General features: G+C 39.2%; 2 protein-coding genes across 3 annotated transcripts in view; both read right to left on the bottom strand.

The window, feature by feature from the left end:
- pcloa (piccolo presynaptic cytomatrix protein a) overlaps positions 1-5,031 on the bottom strand; it is a 47,728-nt gene extending 42,697 nt beyond the window's left edge. Inside the window, exons 1-3 of the mRNA XM_059505050.1 lie at positions 4,661-5,031; positions 2,119-2,956; positions 204-1,283 (exon numbers count right to left, since the gene is read on the bottom strand). Coding sequence (XP_059361033.1) covers positions 204-1,283; positions 2,119-2,956; positions 4,661-4,842 — 2,100 coding nt within the window. The 5' untranslated portion in view covers positions 4,843-5,031. The remainder of the gene's footprint in view (positions 1-203; positions 1,284-2,118; positions 2,957-4,660) is intronic.
- A 7,810-nt stretch (positions 5,032-12,841) lies between these two features.
- sema3aa (sema domain, immunoglobulin domain (Ig), short basic domain, secreted, (semaphorin) 3Aa) overlaps positions 12,842-16,887 on the bottom strand; it is an 83,370-nt gene continuing 79,324 nt past the window's right edge. For both annotated transcript variants that reach the window (XM_059505030.1, XM_059505029.1), the window contains exons 15-17: positions 16,383-16,450; positions 15,859-16,004; positions 12,842-14,499 (exon numbers count right to left, since the gene is read on the bottom strand). In XM_059505030.1, the coding sequence (XP_059361013.1) occupies positions 13,768-14,499; positions 15,859-16,004; positions 16,383-16,450 (946 nt within the window). In that variant the 3' untranslated portion in view covers positions 12,842-13,767. The remainder of the gene's footprint in view (positions 14,500-15,858; positions 16,005-16,382; positions 16,451-16,887) is intronic.

Below are 16,887 nucleotides of genomic sequence, written 5' to 3'. Positions count from 1 at the left end.
CACCTGCCTACGATAAGCAAACATAAGTAGCATAAATAGTCTTTTAGTGTTGCTGGCCATGATGAAAAACCAAAAGCTACAGGCAGCTAAAAACAGAACAAGCCCTTGGAGGGCTTGGAGCCCAATTTCCTGTTTCAATAGGAAATACACCAATAAACTAAAGAAAAATACCCTTTAACAAGAAGCTGAAGTAAAACTCTTACCTCTGAGAGATGTGGAGTGGGGTTAAATCCACACAGGTTGCACACAGTCTTCTGGCACTCAGTACAGGCGCTATAGTTGGGTGACTCTCCTGAACCCAAGTTCAGCTTTACTTTACAGAGTGGACAGCAGGACTGGGCCTCAGAGCCTGAAACTTGAGTCGGAGGCCCCTCTATTTCTGTTGATTTAGGAAGGGGCATGTCCGGTGATGATTTTACTTCAGCAGCTGTAGGTTTGGGAGATGATGTGTCTTTGAAATAAACAAGTGGTGTATCGGGAGGTGACTCTGAGCCTGAGTCAGGGAGGGATCCAGGAAGGGAGTCTGCTTCAGACCCAACGGGGGAATCAGGGGGCGATCCTGGAGGAGATTCTGGGGGAGACTTTGATTCCTCCCCAGAAATGAGATTGGTGGCAGAGCTCAGGATGGAAGAGCCAAAACCAAACATCTTTCCAGACACACTCTCGGCAGCCTGAGAACTTGCTGCCATAGGTTTAGCCGACTCTGTGAGCCCACCAAACCCACTAAAGAGTTTTCCTGTGACTGATTCACTGGTCTGAGCAGCAGAGTTGGCCTGAGGTTTGGACGACCCACCAAAACCACTAAAGAGTTTCCCTGTGACTGACTCGGTAGCCTGGGCACCTGCAGAGGGTTTTGTCACCTCTGTCAATCCACCCAGACCAAATCCCCCAAAAAAGCCCCCTCCATCCTGTTTCGGAGTAGTTTTTGTAGGAGAAGGCTGGGGACTACCTTTTGGGCTCTGTAAAGGTTTTTGTAGAGGTGGCGGCTGCCCACGCTTGGATCCTAGTTGTGCAGGCTGATGTCCCTGTTGTTGTCCAGATTTTGGTGTAGATGGAGGTGTACTTCCTTTCCCCGTATCAGCAATACTCTGTTGTTTGGTTAGCATTGGGGGCTTCTTCCCTGTCTCACCCTTAGAGGGAGACCCAGTCGGTGGCTCTTTCCTTTGTGGGGAGGGAGGTGCAGAACCCTGCTTGGAGGGCTGTTTCATCATTGAAGGTTCAGTAGGCTCCATGCCCCCCACTGCCCGCTGCATCTGACAATTCAGACACAACCATTCCTTACCCTGTAGAAACATGGAGAGAAAGACAAGTCACATGAGCACAAATGCAGCAAAAACCATTTCTGTAAGAATATTGATTAGCATTGGCATTATCTCAAGCTCATTATACACAAAATAGCAATCAAAATATTTTCATTTATAGCCAGCCACTCAACAGAAACACCCCATATGCAACCTTTTAATTTGTGGAGAACTTGCTGTTATCCTTTATTTTATGTAATCCTTTATTCTTATTGGATTGATTAGTAAGCTCTGAAAGCCACGACTTTATGATTTAATTACATGAAAAATATTTAATTTATTTTTATTGTTGGTTTGGTTGAGTCATTTATTGTAATGGACATTTTAATCCTTTAAAAAAATAACACTGTATAATCATCACTGTGCAAGTAATATTGTTATTCTCTCTAACATAGACCAGGAATAATGCTAACTGTCTGTATAATCACTGCCTATATAACTCATGAATGTAGTTTCTAAACACAGTGAAAAACAACTTTCTCCACTTCCTGTCTGGGTGATGTAAGTGACTTTGATAATCTTCCAACCTTCTGTGTCAATACTGTTCTTCCAAATTCAGGGACAAGAGGAATTAGTGCAAGCTGCATTTTAAGCAGAACCAAATTAGGGTTATTAAAACAAAACCCTGTACAGCTTTAATTACCAAATATGAACAGTTTTTTCTGATTTCTTCAAAGAAAGACTCAAAATAGAGCCTTGTAAATTGTCTATGAAAAACCGACAATATATGCCAGTCTTATCAATATCTGGATAAAACGTCAGACCAGTGTGAGATTTATATGACTGATGTAGTGAAGGTAACAGATATGTCTCTTACCGCTGAGTTTGGTGGACTGAATCCGCACAGGCTGCACACCTGCTGTTTGCACTGAGTGCAGGTGTTGTAGTTAGGTGGCTGGTCTTTGGCCTGCACATTCAGCTCTGTAGAATTACAAATAGGACACAATGCTTTTCTTTGAGCAGGCCCAGCTTTACTAGGCCCTTCCAACTGAGCCCCCGGCCCAGGTTTACCCTGCTGTTGAGGTCCACTTGGTTTTCTTGCAACCCCTGGACCAGTTTGCCCAGGTCCTTGTTGCTGGGGACCTGATCCTCCAGGTTTGGGTCCTTGCTGTTGAGGTCCCGGTCCTCCAGGTTTGGGATCCTGCTGTTGGGCTCCTTGTCCCCCAGGTTTGGGTCCTTGTTGTGGTCCTGGTCCACTAGGTTTGGGTCCCTGTTGTTGGGGACCAGGACCTCCAAGCTTACCTTCAGGCCCCTGTCCTTTAGGTGGACCTTGTTGAGGTGGCTTACCCCCTTGCTGCGGAGGACCCTTCCCTGCTCCACTCTGTGGACCAGGAGGCTTTCCTTTTTGCTTTGCAGGCTCCTCTTCCTCGTCATCACCAAACAAATTAAACTTTGGGATGCTGGCAGAGGAGACAGCAGAAGAGACTGCACTCAGGGGGTTGGCCCCACTCAAGAAGCCAGATGAGAACATGCCGGCTCGTGGTTGTTCTGGGTCTTTGGGCTCCTGCCGGAAACGTGACTCAAGAAGGCTGAGGGAGGAGGGGCTCCGTCCAGGTTTTGGCTTGGGAGGTGGTCCCTCTCCAAATGCATCTACAGTCCGACTTTTACTGAGACCCGCTGGGACTCTGGTGCCCCCAGCTTGAGCCTCTGGTGGCCTGTGGAGTGAACAGACATAAGATGAACTTCACATTCATTAGCCTCACATGACGACAGATTTTGAAAAAGTATTGAATTAAAAAAAAAACCTGATTAACTGATATGTACTTTATTTTCTTAATTGCTATTCTGGAATACCCCCGCCCCCCCCCCTCCCAAAAAAAATTTACATCTAAAATGGACTCCATGGTCACAACATTATCTTAACAAGAATGAGACATATCCACAATACATATGCATTTTACTTCTGTTGTCAGTAAATAACATTCAACTTTATTCATTTTAAGAGACTGAGGCAATAAAACACACAGAATAAGCCAAAACAAAGGATTTTTTTATGTGACAGAAAAGAAATACAACTGCTAACTAAGGATGTGTCAGAATTAAAGGCCACAAAAAAGGCCAAAATCTTAAATTATACGCAATGGTTACCTTACATATAAGTACTTTAATATATAGGGTTTTCCTGTGTTTGGGATATGAGGCTAATTATCACATCTCAATAAATTATTATTATTTTTTGTTTTTGTTTTTGTCCTATTGACAATAATTTAATGTCAGTGTATCACTACTGTTAGCTCAATGGCTGTTCAGCACAGCATCCTAAGCTATTGGTGGTTTTCATGGGCGTTATTTTACATATGTTTTAGTGTTCTGTCATTCAGCCACCCATAAAAGATCATCACGCCACGTCCAAGATTCGTATTGTTTCTGATCGAGTGGTGCTCTTCACTTCGGCATTACTGCGAGCGTTTCAGCACCACGGACAGCGAACAACATAAAATAATCCTTGAACTGTAGCATGGTCCTTATTTTCAGGTGTAATACTACACGCTCGCTTCCCAAAAATAATGAAAGCGATCAATGAACATGATGGCATTTGTGCTTGCGGTGCTATATTTAGTCATATTAATATTTATACCCCTCCCCCATTTACGCTTGGGTAAAAATAACACATTTACCTTTAAGCTTTTTTAAAGACAAAATTCAATTAGCTTACGAATGAGATCGTGTCAAATGGAATGTCGATCGCGTGCTTTCAAGTGATCGAATTTTCATAGACTTGTGTTATTCTCAGGCAGTGTTTTCCAAAGCAGTTCATGACATCACCTACACAGCCCATAGAAGAAAGATGGAGTGTGCATGGAGAACGCAAAGGATATCTGGATACACAGAGGACGGTTATTTGTTAGTATAGATTAACATTTTTCAAGGAAATGCTTATTTTTAAATTCAATCTACAACCCCGGTGTTTTGCATGGACTTAATAAGACGTTTAAGGAAAACTACATTCAATAGAACGCTATGCATCCAACGCACATCCACTGTGCACATACAGTGACCCACCATATCATAACACTAATTAATTAAAATACGTATCGTGCAAATCAGCTGTAATTTGCCTATATGTATAGCTATAAAACAAAAGTGCAATAAGGAGGTTCTGATTTGCAATCACATGCATGGCTGAAAATTGGTCTGGATTTAATATAACGCTATAAAACGGACGTAAACATGCAGCAAGAGCGTGAATGGGTGTGATCATGTTTTGCATCGTTGCTGCTGTCGTGATCTGCCAACCTACAGTGCCCCGATGTTCAAAACACAAGCATATCATAGACGCGTTCAACACGAGCGCTCCTACACTGGAAGGATGGACATCATCATCATCATGGCATACATTTATAGACACTTGAACTTGCCTGGATTGCGCTTTGACCATAGAGGCCACAAGTTCCTTTCTTTCCTCCTCAGACAGATTACTGAGGTCTGCCTCCACCCCTGCGGGCATCTGGATGAAGCCACCCTTCCCGTCAGGTGCGAGTCCCGCTGGTAAACCAGCGAGCTCCGCTTCGGCGCCTTCCAGGCTCGATTCGTTCCCCATGATCGACCCCCTTTGCTCGTAATCCTCCTCCCTCCAGCTAATTAAGCGGCGATTCGGCTCTTAATGTCCGGAATAAGGCGACAGCGTCGGAATCCACGGTTGTTTTGAATCCATGGCTTTTTATTTCTAAATTTCAGTCGAGGGTCTCTGTGGCGACAACGCGCACCCCGAGAGCAGAGTAGATCTGGAGTTGTGCGCCTCCCTCCTCCAGCCATCCAACGCGCATGTCCCACCCCTCACAGGTGATCAAAAGGAAAAAACGAAATTAAAGGAACAAAGCTCCATAGAATTAACAAATCTTCTCATAATTACCGTTTATTTTGCTTTCAAGCCGAGCCAATAATTCTCTAATTGGCGAACTGATTTGGTGGAGAGCAGCTGGTTTTGTAGTATCAAGACGTGAAACACCTTGCATTAAAGAAAGCATGTCACACATTAAGCCTGTAAATATATTTAATTGGGTAGTCGACAGATTACATTTTTTTTTTCTTTTTAATGTAGGCCGTTTTCTTTTACAGTGGCTCCAAACTAAAATGTTTAAGCAGTTTCATTAGTTGTTTTGAAATGAAAAATGAAAAGAAAATACATATATATATATATATACACACAATAAATTAAATCTACAGCCTTTGCAGCTGAACACAGTGTAACCAGGTGGTAACATTTTATGGTCTAAAAATGATTAGTCCATACTTTAGGCTACTCAGTTCCACATTATCAGCACTGTTTTTAGGTTTTGTAGCATTATTATGGGACCCTTCGGCTCTTAGTACTTGAATTTATTCTTAGCTCTCTGCTTTGTTGATATTTGCAGCTTTTTTAAGCTGCTTTGAGGAAGATATAATGGTTGAAGTTGTAAAATAAAATCGAAACAGTACTGTACCTTTCATTAGTCTGTTTTGTTGCATAAGAGTGAATTACCTGCTGTGAGTTGTAGTAACCACACAATGCATAGATCACACATTCACAAACACATGCATTCATCCTGCTCACAGATATCCTGCTGAATAGGAATCACGAGCCACTGCATCAATATTTCCATTAGTCATCAATATGTCCTTGGCTCATATAGCTATGCAAAGGGCCTGGAGACAGAAGGAGCCACTGAAGGAGTTTGTCATCAATGACTTCAATGAGTCAGAGGGAGAATTTGCAGGGACACACTGCCTACTTTACAATGCTGCATGTCCTGACAGAGCCATTTGTCCTCAAAATCCAACATCAGAGGACACAAACCTGTTGGTTTCACAGAGAAACAGCATTGCATTCAGTAGGTATGAAGGCTATAGGATTTTCATTTTGCTCCTGCAATAGCATATTCTATTAATTGAAACCAAGAAAGCCCCAGACATGCAACTTAATATAACCATGTCTGAGCAGCCTTGAGGAGTGACGGAAGAAAATCCTGTCTCCATTAGCAACCTTTATTGATTCCCACTATTTTTTGCAGAGATGAAGCTGACTGCAGGATCACTCTCACCAATTAAATTAAAATCTCACCTTAAATTTTTTATATTTAGTTTCTTCATTATTTTTATTTCAGTTTTAGTAATTCATCTTAATTAGTTGCTATGGCACATATTTTACTCTATTTCAGTTTAATTAAAAAAGAAAAAAAAGTTCATTAAAATTGTTTGAGTTTAGTTTAGTTACCGAAAACAACACTGACAGTCCATCACTAATAATGTTAATAAAGCAACCATTTTGCACACACTCAAAACACTGAATTTTTTTTCATTCATCCAATTAAAAAAAAAATAGGGTAATGATTCACATCTATATATTTTTTTATCTTGAGCCAATGAAAAGGAAATAACATACCCTTAGGACAAGCTATTTATTTTTTACCCTTAGGACAAACTATTTATTTTTCATCGACTCAAGTAAAAAAAATATATATGTGAATCATTACCCTATTTTTTTTAAATTGGATTAATGAAAAAAAAAATTTCAGTGAAGATCTGGCCTTTTCATTCAAGACTCAGAGACGAGTCATGCTACTACATGCATTTAATTCCCATATGAATATCAGATTCCTCTAATTCTGTTTCTGGCTTTCTATTAACTGATACGCATTATCCTCTCCACCCTGTTCAGCATCAGAGTGACTGCTGTGTGATGGGACAGTGGGGGCCCATCATTATTCATTATTCAGCCCAGTCCATTATTCAGCCCAGTCCACAGCTCCTGGGGGAATTCATCCTCTGTGCAACCAGCTGTTGTCCCTGGGCTATATTGAGAAGATGGACTCTTATCAAGATCCACAGATACTTTAACAATCTCCACACATCAATTAATGAGATCAAAGAGCATTGGTAGTCAGTTAAGCTCTCTATCATGACTATCTGCTGTCGGCAGGGGCGCTGCACAAGATCCCGGGCCCTACGCATAGGCAGTCCTAATTTGGTGCTCAAGAAACATTTCTGATTATTTTCATTGTTGAAAACAGTTTTGTTGTTTTTGTGGAATTGTTTTCAGGATTATTTAATGAAGATAAAGTTCAGAGAAACATTATAAATGTCTTTACGGTCTCTTTTTATCAATACAATGCTTCCTTGCTGAATAAATGTATTCATTTCCTTAAAAGAAGAACCCAAACATTTGAGCGGTAGTGTTTATCCTGATATATTCTATAGCCACATATTCTCACCTGACTTCCTGTAGCAGCCTGTCTCTCTAATGAATGCACATACAGTACACACTCATTTACACACATTGTAGACATTAATAATGCTATACAATGCGTCAGTGAGTAAGTGAGTGTGTGTGTTGCTTGTAGACATGTATTGTATGTATGCCGGTGTGCATGGGAGACTTACTGCACATGGAGAAGCAGAGAAGTGTAACTGAAGCCTGAAACCTAATCACATACACAGTGCGTTGCTCATTAAAGTTGAATATGGACTTCAATACAGAAAATATGGCTGGAATGACCCTTCAGATGAATGTAAGGTAGATAAAACAAGTTACACACATGTTCAGAGCTTCATATGAACCATGACTATTCTACAAAACAAAACTGTTTGGTAGTTTTGATACAGAATATTTTCATAATGCAATTTCTGTCAAGACAATATACCTCTGACACTTTCAGAAGTGACTGTGCAAGTGTATATAGTAACTAACACAAACAAAAACAACTATCACACATGTGGCAAGAGTTATAATAAGTGCTGCTGAGTTGCAAGAGGAAGTGAGAAAAGAGTGACAAAGAGATTCAAAATTGGATCCAGAAAATAGCAAAGGGTCACATACCTGCACTAGAAGCTGACGGTCTGTTGTTGGCTGTAGTACTCGTGAGTGGACAGCTCCTTCTGCACTTTGCTCCCTGGGAACGACGTTTCATTTGTGGTATATTAGTCGTCCTGATCTCCTCATCCTTCTTAGACAGTCTGCATGTGCCTAATTCCTCCCTTAACACCCCATTTTCCCTTCCGATGAACACTAATAACTGCATGGCTAAAAATACACTCTTAAAGGGAAGGTGTCTCTCACCTCTCTGGCTGCCCCTTTAATTCACACACACACACACACACACACACACACACACACACACACACACACACACACACACACACACACACACACACACACACACACACACACCTCTAATCAGCTTTCTTATGAACCATCAGCCAATCACATGGTCTGGGATACATGGTCTAGGCACACTCACAGAATAAGACATGCCCTTACAAGCACATGTATGTACTAAGGACAAAGCCACACTGAAAATCTGGGAATCTAAATATAATTTAAAAATGTAAAATAAGTTTATTCGAGTGAAGAAACTTTAAATAAAAGGACTTAAGAAAAATGTTATGCAGCAATATATGTACTGTACATATATTGTGTATATATACAAAGTGTTGTATATATGTACAATATGACATTAGACTCAAATTGGTATGATGATAATATCATTTTTAATTACTTTAAATTTATATTAAAACATACAGTATGAAAAAATGTGTTCACAAAATTTCTTAGACATATTTAACAAAAAATAAACAATGAGATATGAAGCATATTGTAGAGCCATTAAGCCACATAACTTTCATTAACATTGCCTCATTACTCATCAATTTCCTTCAATTTATGCAAATTGTAAAAATATGTATTTTCCAGGGTACCTATGATGATATTTATCCAACTTCAACTTATTATTTATACAATGACTATTACTTTAAATTCTTACCTTCCAACAAAGAGACATCTGAAACATCTGAACACCTGTAAATGCAATATTATTAAACATCTGTCTACAAGAATGTCACTTTTTGTATTTATTTATACAACATTCAGCTGACATTAGTAAAAGACATTATCAATGACAGTTTAACCTCTCTAGGCTTAAGGTTAAGTTTAACAACACAGCTTTGCCAAACCATTATATAATAAGGTTCAGAGTATCTTTTGCTGCTTGTGTGTGAGTGGGGAGGGACACTGGTGTGGTGGGCGTTTTGTCCAGATTCAGATTAAAGTTAAAGTCAATTGTTTGTGAAGGACACACTGTCGCTTTCTCTTTTAATGGAACAACATTAATATTTCTTAAAATGTTTATTTTTTATTAACACAGAATAAAGAAAGTCATACAGGTTCTCCAACATGAGGCTGATTAAATGAAGCTTAGTTTTCTTTAAAACTTGGATTACTAAAAAATGAAAACCCGACTGCGACCAAAGGATTGTAACAAATGCAATTAAGAATATTATGAAGTGAAAATTATTCAAGCATTTTAGAAAATGTAGAAAGGCATCATTTTCTAATAAATGCAAATAGTAGGTGAGATTGCCTATATCATGCTCCGAGGGTTACGCCTTGAAACTCTAAACGAGAGTGATAGAAAAGGATTTAAAGAGGAAGTAAAGGATGGAAAGAGCGAGTGAAGGAAGGAAGGAGGGGGAGGGAATAAGAGTGGTGAAGTGTACCATTTTCATCAAAGGCAGAGATCATTTTAACTCCATAAAGAGCCTGAGATTAGGGTCTAAGGGGGGTTGTGCCGGGTGACTGACTGCTGACTTTATCACCTGTGCCGTGATGCTAAATATAAACGCACTTTATATTTTGAACCAAGTCAGCTGGGAGTCTTTGCCATCTTGTCAGAAACTCTTTATGGCTGTCGTTCTGACAATTATTTGGCCACTAGAGTACGTTGTTTCCATAGTTACCTTGCATTCTTGTTCACCTGAGGGATTGTAATCAAGGAGCATTTCTGAGCAGTGTTTTTTTATTTATATACTATTATTGTTTGTATAGTTTCAGTTTTCATTTTAACTCCAGTTTACGTTTTAGTAATTTTGTTATGTGCTTTTGATATTTTATTAGGGTTTCTTTTTTTTTTTATTTAGCTTTAATTTATTGGTAATACTTTACTGCATGCATTATAATGCATTACATAGACATTCATAATTAGAGTCATTATATATTTTCATGAACAATTATAACAAAACGCATCAATCCAACAGTTTATTGGTCATTTTAATTTACAGAAAGCAAGAGCCTTAGCTCTGACCTGAATCTCTTTCTACCCAGAATCCTCAGGGCCGTGTGCATGTGTGTGACCAAAAGACATCGTGAAGAGACAAGTACAAGAAGAGACAAGCACTTACACACACACGCCTTGTGCTCCCATAATGTGTACTTAGTTATGACTCACAAACAATGATCTCCAGGATACAGAATGACACCCTTGCTTTCTGAGGACACTTTTGATGTGTGGGAGATGTCGAGTCGAGGGCAGCTTCCTTTCTGTTGCTCTCCCGTGAGTCACAAACACTTCAATGCACACATTCATTTCAGGTCAAACCCTGGGCACAGAATAAATGATCAGTGCTTAGAGTTTTGATTGAGTTTGGACCATTAAAGAAATACTTCTCTCTTCATCATATAGATTTTAATGTTCATAGTAAAAATAATATAGAGCTACGCTATCATACAGTGCACATTTTAATCAAATCCAGCTGGCAGTGACATCTAGTGGTAATAAGCTCCCACTGCGACTTTAAATAGTTTCATTATACGGATGAGAACAAAGGTCAAATAATAATAAAAAGCGATACATTTTGTAATGAAACATTCACATATGCAACAAATTACCGTTTTGTGGCTGATTACTATCTGCTTTAAATAATTGGGCTGCTCTTCTTGGTAAACGCGGTTGTCAAGCTTCACAAAAGGGTCATAAAAGTAGTCCCCTGTGTTTAAAGTCTTATAAAGTCATATAATAGTTTTATGATAGGAACAGGTCGAAATTTAAGCATTTATCCGCAGAAAACATCGGCTTCATTCGTCCAGCTACCGTTTAGAACTGGCGCGTCACGCGGGGCGCGAGAACAAATGAGTTGTGTGCAGTTTCTTCTGCTCCGCCTACTTCTCCTAATATGGCTTTGGGAAGGCTGAACTTCCGACTGCATGCAAACAAACGCCATTACTACAAAATCGAACATATTTTTAAGATAGTTTATTTCGGTCACAAAATGTTCGACTTGGATGATTGAAATTAAGCTTTCTGAATCTTCTAATCAGTTCAGTCAGTTTCTTCATAAATTGTTAATTAAAGAGACTCGAAACATGCTACTTCACTACACAATACTTTTGGAAAATATAAAAATATTGCTCAGTTTTTATGTAAGATTTATAAAAACAGTTTTTTAAAATAACTATCCTTGAACTTGAACAACAAAGATAAATAAATAAATAAAACCCTTTCTTGAGATAATGGAGATAATACTCAGATACTCACTTAGTAAATTAGTTAGTCATGTTGGAATGCCTTGTTTATATTTATTGAATTTCCAATCACTTTCCCATGGGCATATCTGAGACACTACACAAAGGTGAAGTCCAACTTCGATTAATCAAACTTCCATCAGGCAACAGATAGTCTGACTAAATAACTAACAAATGTGTATGAAATTATAAGCACTTAATTTGCTGCTACAATATCAGATTTTTTTCACCAGATGCAAGCTTTTGAAAACTTCCAAATGTCCCAAAATTGTCTACTTGAATAATTACTGTGGTTATTTAATAAATGAGACTGTAAACTACAAGATGTGATATTTTCATTTTTCACCGAACACAATGAATCATTCACAACATTCACAGATAGACTACATGTGTCCTCCAAATGCTGCTAAAAACAAATCAAAGAAATATACAAATAATCCACCCACGACCACCCTGAAATTCTAGACGAAATATTTATTTAGACAACCAAATGCATGCCAGAAACACCAATTTTACATAACTGACAGCTCCCCTCTACTCCCTTGTAGCACCAGCCAGCTCCAAATCAGCTCCATCTGGGGCAGGGAGTGAACTGTAGAGCCAACTGGTGGATATACCTCTGTAATGCATCGAAATGACATTTGTGGGGGGGACACTTGTATGTGTGAAAAGACTATAGACCTATAATACATAAAAGGGACAGGGTGTGTCTAGATGCAAATGGCAAAAAAATTCACATCTTGCATGGCACAGAAATGACGTTTCGTATGACACACTGACAATAAAAAATAACATGTGCAAAGGCAGACTTCACATGCAGTGTGTTCTCCACGGCATCTAATCTGACCTAACCCACACTTTTTTTTTTTTTTTAGGGAGATTCACAGCTAATCATTGGAGATGATTTAATATTTTTTGTTAGTTTTGTACAATGAAGTTATAACAAGACCTAAAAGAAGATAAGCTTAAGAGACTGAAAAAGAAAGAACAAATAAAATTAAGAAAGCATGTGAAACTCAAATAAAATGATACAGATCTGCAAACAGCCTCATCTTCAAACCCTCGACAAGAATCTGAGCCTAGAAACAAATAATTGGTCCATATATGTGAACTGTGGCCCATTGTCCACATTTACAAGTGAATAGAAAAAAAATAATATCAAAAATAAATGCAACCCTTTGAACAATAACCAGCAATAAATAATTAAGTGGTGTTCCACTGTATATATATATATATATATATATATATATATATATATATATATACACATATACTAGGGTCACTCAGCTTTCAGCCTAACATAGACTGATTTAGCAAATTAATGACAAAAACATATGAAATATGAGTAATAATAATTTAGAAATACACTACAGACAGTATGGAAATATCTATAAACATCTTTCAAAAGATGTTCTTTCATTTTAAGCAACCGACATTTAGAACGATCATCTAGACGGCTGTAATCCGCAGACAGTTCGACTATGCAACTGGCTTGGAAGAGCTTGTTCATTCAACTCATGCACGTTGTACTTGAAAACTAAATTTTGGCAGAAATGGTCACCACAGTTGTTGACATTTTTTAGTCAGTCAGGCCCACTTGATTATCTGAAACATAATTAACACAAACATCAAAACGCTTCTGAGGATCAGAGGTTAGACAAGCTGTGTTACCTTGGCATGCCTTATTTTCACCTTTGACCAATTGTGTCCGTAATTACTTAGTGTTGTTCTATGTACAGTACAATGCTTGCTCATATATTACAGTCTTTACAAATCTAAGCAACTGGCTTCCAGTTTTCCAGGTGCCTACTTCACCCCATTATGTCTTTTTTCATATTTTGTCATATCGACAAAAGAGTTTCCTTTGAAATCATCTTCTTTTTCCATTGGCACTATCCCATCGCATTGCAAAGGTTTTTTGGCAAACGACTGTTTTGCATCCCTTAATGAAAACATCACGTGTATGATGTCGGATCTGCAACGCTATTAGAGTAAAAGGTCTTCGCTGTCACATCAAAACAACAAAGGCAATGTGCTTTCCCTAGTGAACAAGTAACGTGAGCAGGATTTCTAGCTGAGTTCACCGTTTTTGAGTTTTGTGCTATCGATTATGGCCGCACTGCACGTTTGTCTGTTGTATGAGTGACTGATTCAGATGATTACAAGTGTCTATTGAGTGTTCGTGAGTATATCTCACACGCTGCGTGGTGGTCTCTGCTGTTCGTGGGTCCTGCGGTTGCGCCCCCTCTTGTTCTCCTGAAGCTGTTTCCACTTGGCTGTGTTAGGAGGTCCTCTTTGTGGGGTCTGGGTGCCTCTTTTTCCCTGGTTCGGCTGTGCTCTTTGGCTCTCGGGAGCACTTTGGACCTTTTGCGTGCTCTGAGTGTCCGGTTTGATGCTTTGGCTCTCTGTGTTCACGGTACTTCCTGGGACTTGACTTCTTTGCAAACCTGAGGACTTCGGGAGAATCTGAACAGTTGGGCTGTTCGGCACTTTAGGTGTGTTTTGCGCTCTTTGTGTCGGGTTCTGCAAAGTCTGAGCCGTCGTTTGAGGGGTCTTATCTGGTTTTGTACCCACGCCAACTACAGGGTTGACTTTGGGGGTTTTCTTTCCCTTAGGCTTCTTCTCGCGCTTCCAAACGCGCTCACAGAACTCGTCCACACTGTTGAGATCTGGGTGTTCCAGCAGACTCATGAAATCCCGATACCAGAGTTTGTGTTTGGGGGATGGATCCTTATCGTTGGCGCTTGCCCGGAGAAGCAGCTCGCCCACGCGCTGAGCTGGGATGACCTGGAGATTAATACGCCGCAGTGGTTGAATAAAGCCGTGCTCGACGGCATGGCAGTGGTACACTCCTGAATCGGCCTGGGTTAGACTTCTGATCAGCAAACCCTGGCCAGTTAGACTCAGCCTTTCATCAATCACAATCTGACATGGAAAAAAAACAGATTGAGTTTATTAACACTTTTTCATAGGTTTTGACCTCAAAAATGGTCCCAGACCAGAACTTTAAAATCTGAGGTTACATCTGGGGTGCAAAGAAAACTACAACACAGTTGGGGGATTTTCTTACACAGCAGGAAGGCTGAAATCTGATCATTATTACATTAACAAAATGACCGTCTGGGGTGAGGTGTTACTTTAGTACTATTTTTTGCCTGATAATATCTGAAAGAGAAACACAGCTGGTGTATGTGTGATGGTTGCTGGTGTGAGGGTCATGATGTCATATCCTGTTCAATAAAATACCTTAATTTACTAGTAATAATAACATTCTCTTTCTCCTTCGTAAAACAGTAACATTTTACTTAGGGTGCGATTTACATACAATAATGATGAAGTCTGTTATTTTTTTATTACTATTAAAATATGTAACTATTAACAGTAACCATTATAATATCTCAGTGTATCTATAAAAATGAAAATTTTTTTATGAGTGACAGTGACATACGGCCAAGTATGGTGACCCATATTCAGAATTCATGCTCTGCTTTTAACCCATCCAAAGTGCACACACACAGCAGTGAACACACACACACCGTGAACACACACCCGGAGCAGTGGGCAGCCATTTATGCTGCGGCGCCCGGGGAGCAGTTGGGGGTTCAATGCCTTGCTCAAGGGCACCTAAGTCGTGGTATTGAAGGTGGAGAGAGAACTGTACACGCACTCCCCCCACCTACAATTCCTGCCAGCTCAAGACTCGAACTCACAACCCTTCGTTTGCAAGTCCAACTCTCTAACCATTAGGCCACGACTTCCCCAATGATATTAAATCCCGTCTGTATATACATAATTTTTTATTTTATTTAAATGTATAAACCTTGATACATTTTCTTTAGGATTTTAAAGGTAGTATTTATTTGAAAAAGATTTTTTCAATTTTAAAATATTTAACTTTTGATCAATTTAATGCATCCTTGTTGAATAAAAGTTTTTTTTTTTTGCTTTCAAAAAAAAAAAAAGGAGTGCCCACCAACTTTTGACACAGAAATGACATCTGTAAAATTAAGATTAACCATGTTCTATCTGAATTCAGAAAAAAAGGGCTACATTGGATAGATTATACAGAATAGCAATAAGCTTTAAATTATTTCAACACAGTGTTAGACTGTTAAAACCATTAAGACTGCCAACTGATCTAATGCGTGAAGAATCTGGAAACTGACCACAGTAAGAGAACTGAGAAAAACGGTTCAAATATATTTAGTCATTTATATTCTTTGTATTGCATTTTGATCACCATTATCATAAAGGCATTAGAGGCATGTCTTGCTGTGTGTGTACCTCATGTTTACGCTCATCATTGGGTCTCTGTAGCTGCCAGTAGATTAGTGCTCTCTGAGACTTTGGGCTGCATTCCAGAAACATGCTGCTGTTCTCTACACCATACACACTTCTTTCCTCCACACTGCTGTATCCTTCCAGATCATCTAACACACACACAAGGAGGTAATGTTCAGTCATTTCCAGCGTACTGAAATAGAACGTGTATCAGTGGCGCCTACACATTATAATGCTTCAATCCTTCTCAAATGTTCAGGCACGCTGATTTCCTTCTGATGTGTTGCTGATTGTATGTATTAACATTTATTTACAGGAGGTGCAATTTTAGTAGAACACAACTGCACAATATTCAATACATTATAGAACAGAAGACATGTAATAAAGGTCTTTGCTGTATTATAGAATATCTAAGATTTTAGACCATTTTTCATGTATTTGTTGTACAATTGTACATATCCTCATGTTGTTTTAGGCAACTAATTAATTATGTCTGATCAGAAATCAAGGTATGTGAATATCCTTACCATTGTGGTGCAGATCAGAGCACTGAGAAAGAGGATCACCATTTCTGATGTCCTGACGTCTTGTTCTCCTGTTAAATGATAAAAGATTGGATTAGAAGTGTGATGTGACGTAGACTTCTGAACACTGAAATTGACCCTCGAGTTTAGTATTCGCAACACTAATACCCTCAGACCACTAGATGGCACTGTTGTTTCAATCAAACAACTACCGTATTGTCATACAGACTTAAGGATGATGTGAGATTTATATGGTAAAATACTTTAGCTCTATAAAACAATAATTAAACCATTTGTGTAAACAATGTGCCTCTGCGGTACTTTAAACATTGCCCAATACAGCAACACTGACTCATCCAGTGGGGAGGCACTATCTGTTTGTCCCCATAAAGGCCGAAAGGGAAACAATTCCATGTGGTTCTTCTAAACCGCACATCACACTTCTAGGTGCACGGAGGAAGGAATGTGCTTAATGTGTTGGTGCCCCAGTTATAATTCAGAAAAATGA

This window comes from Carassius carassius, chromosome 22 (assembly GCF_963082965.1).
Source record: "Carassius carassius chromosome 22, fCarCar2.1, whole genome shotgun sequence".
Classification (NCBI taxonomy): domain Eukaryota; kingdom Metazoa; phylum Chordata; class Actinopteri; order Cypriniformes; family Cyprinidae; genus Carassius; species Carassius carassius.
Note: the sequence above shows the minus strand (reverse complement) of the source record. Positions and strands in the feature narration are given on the sequence as shown.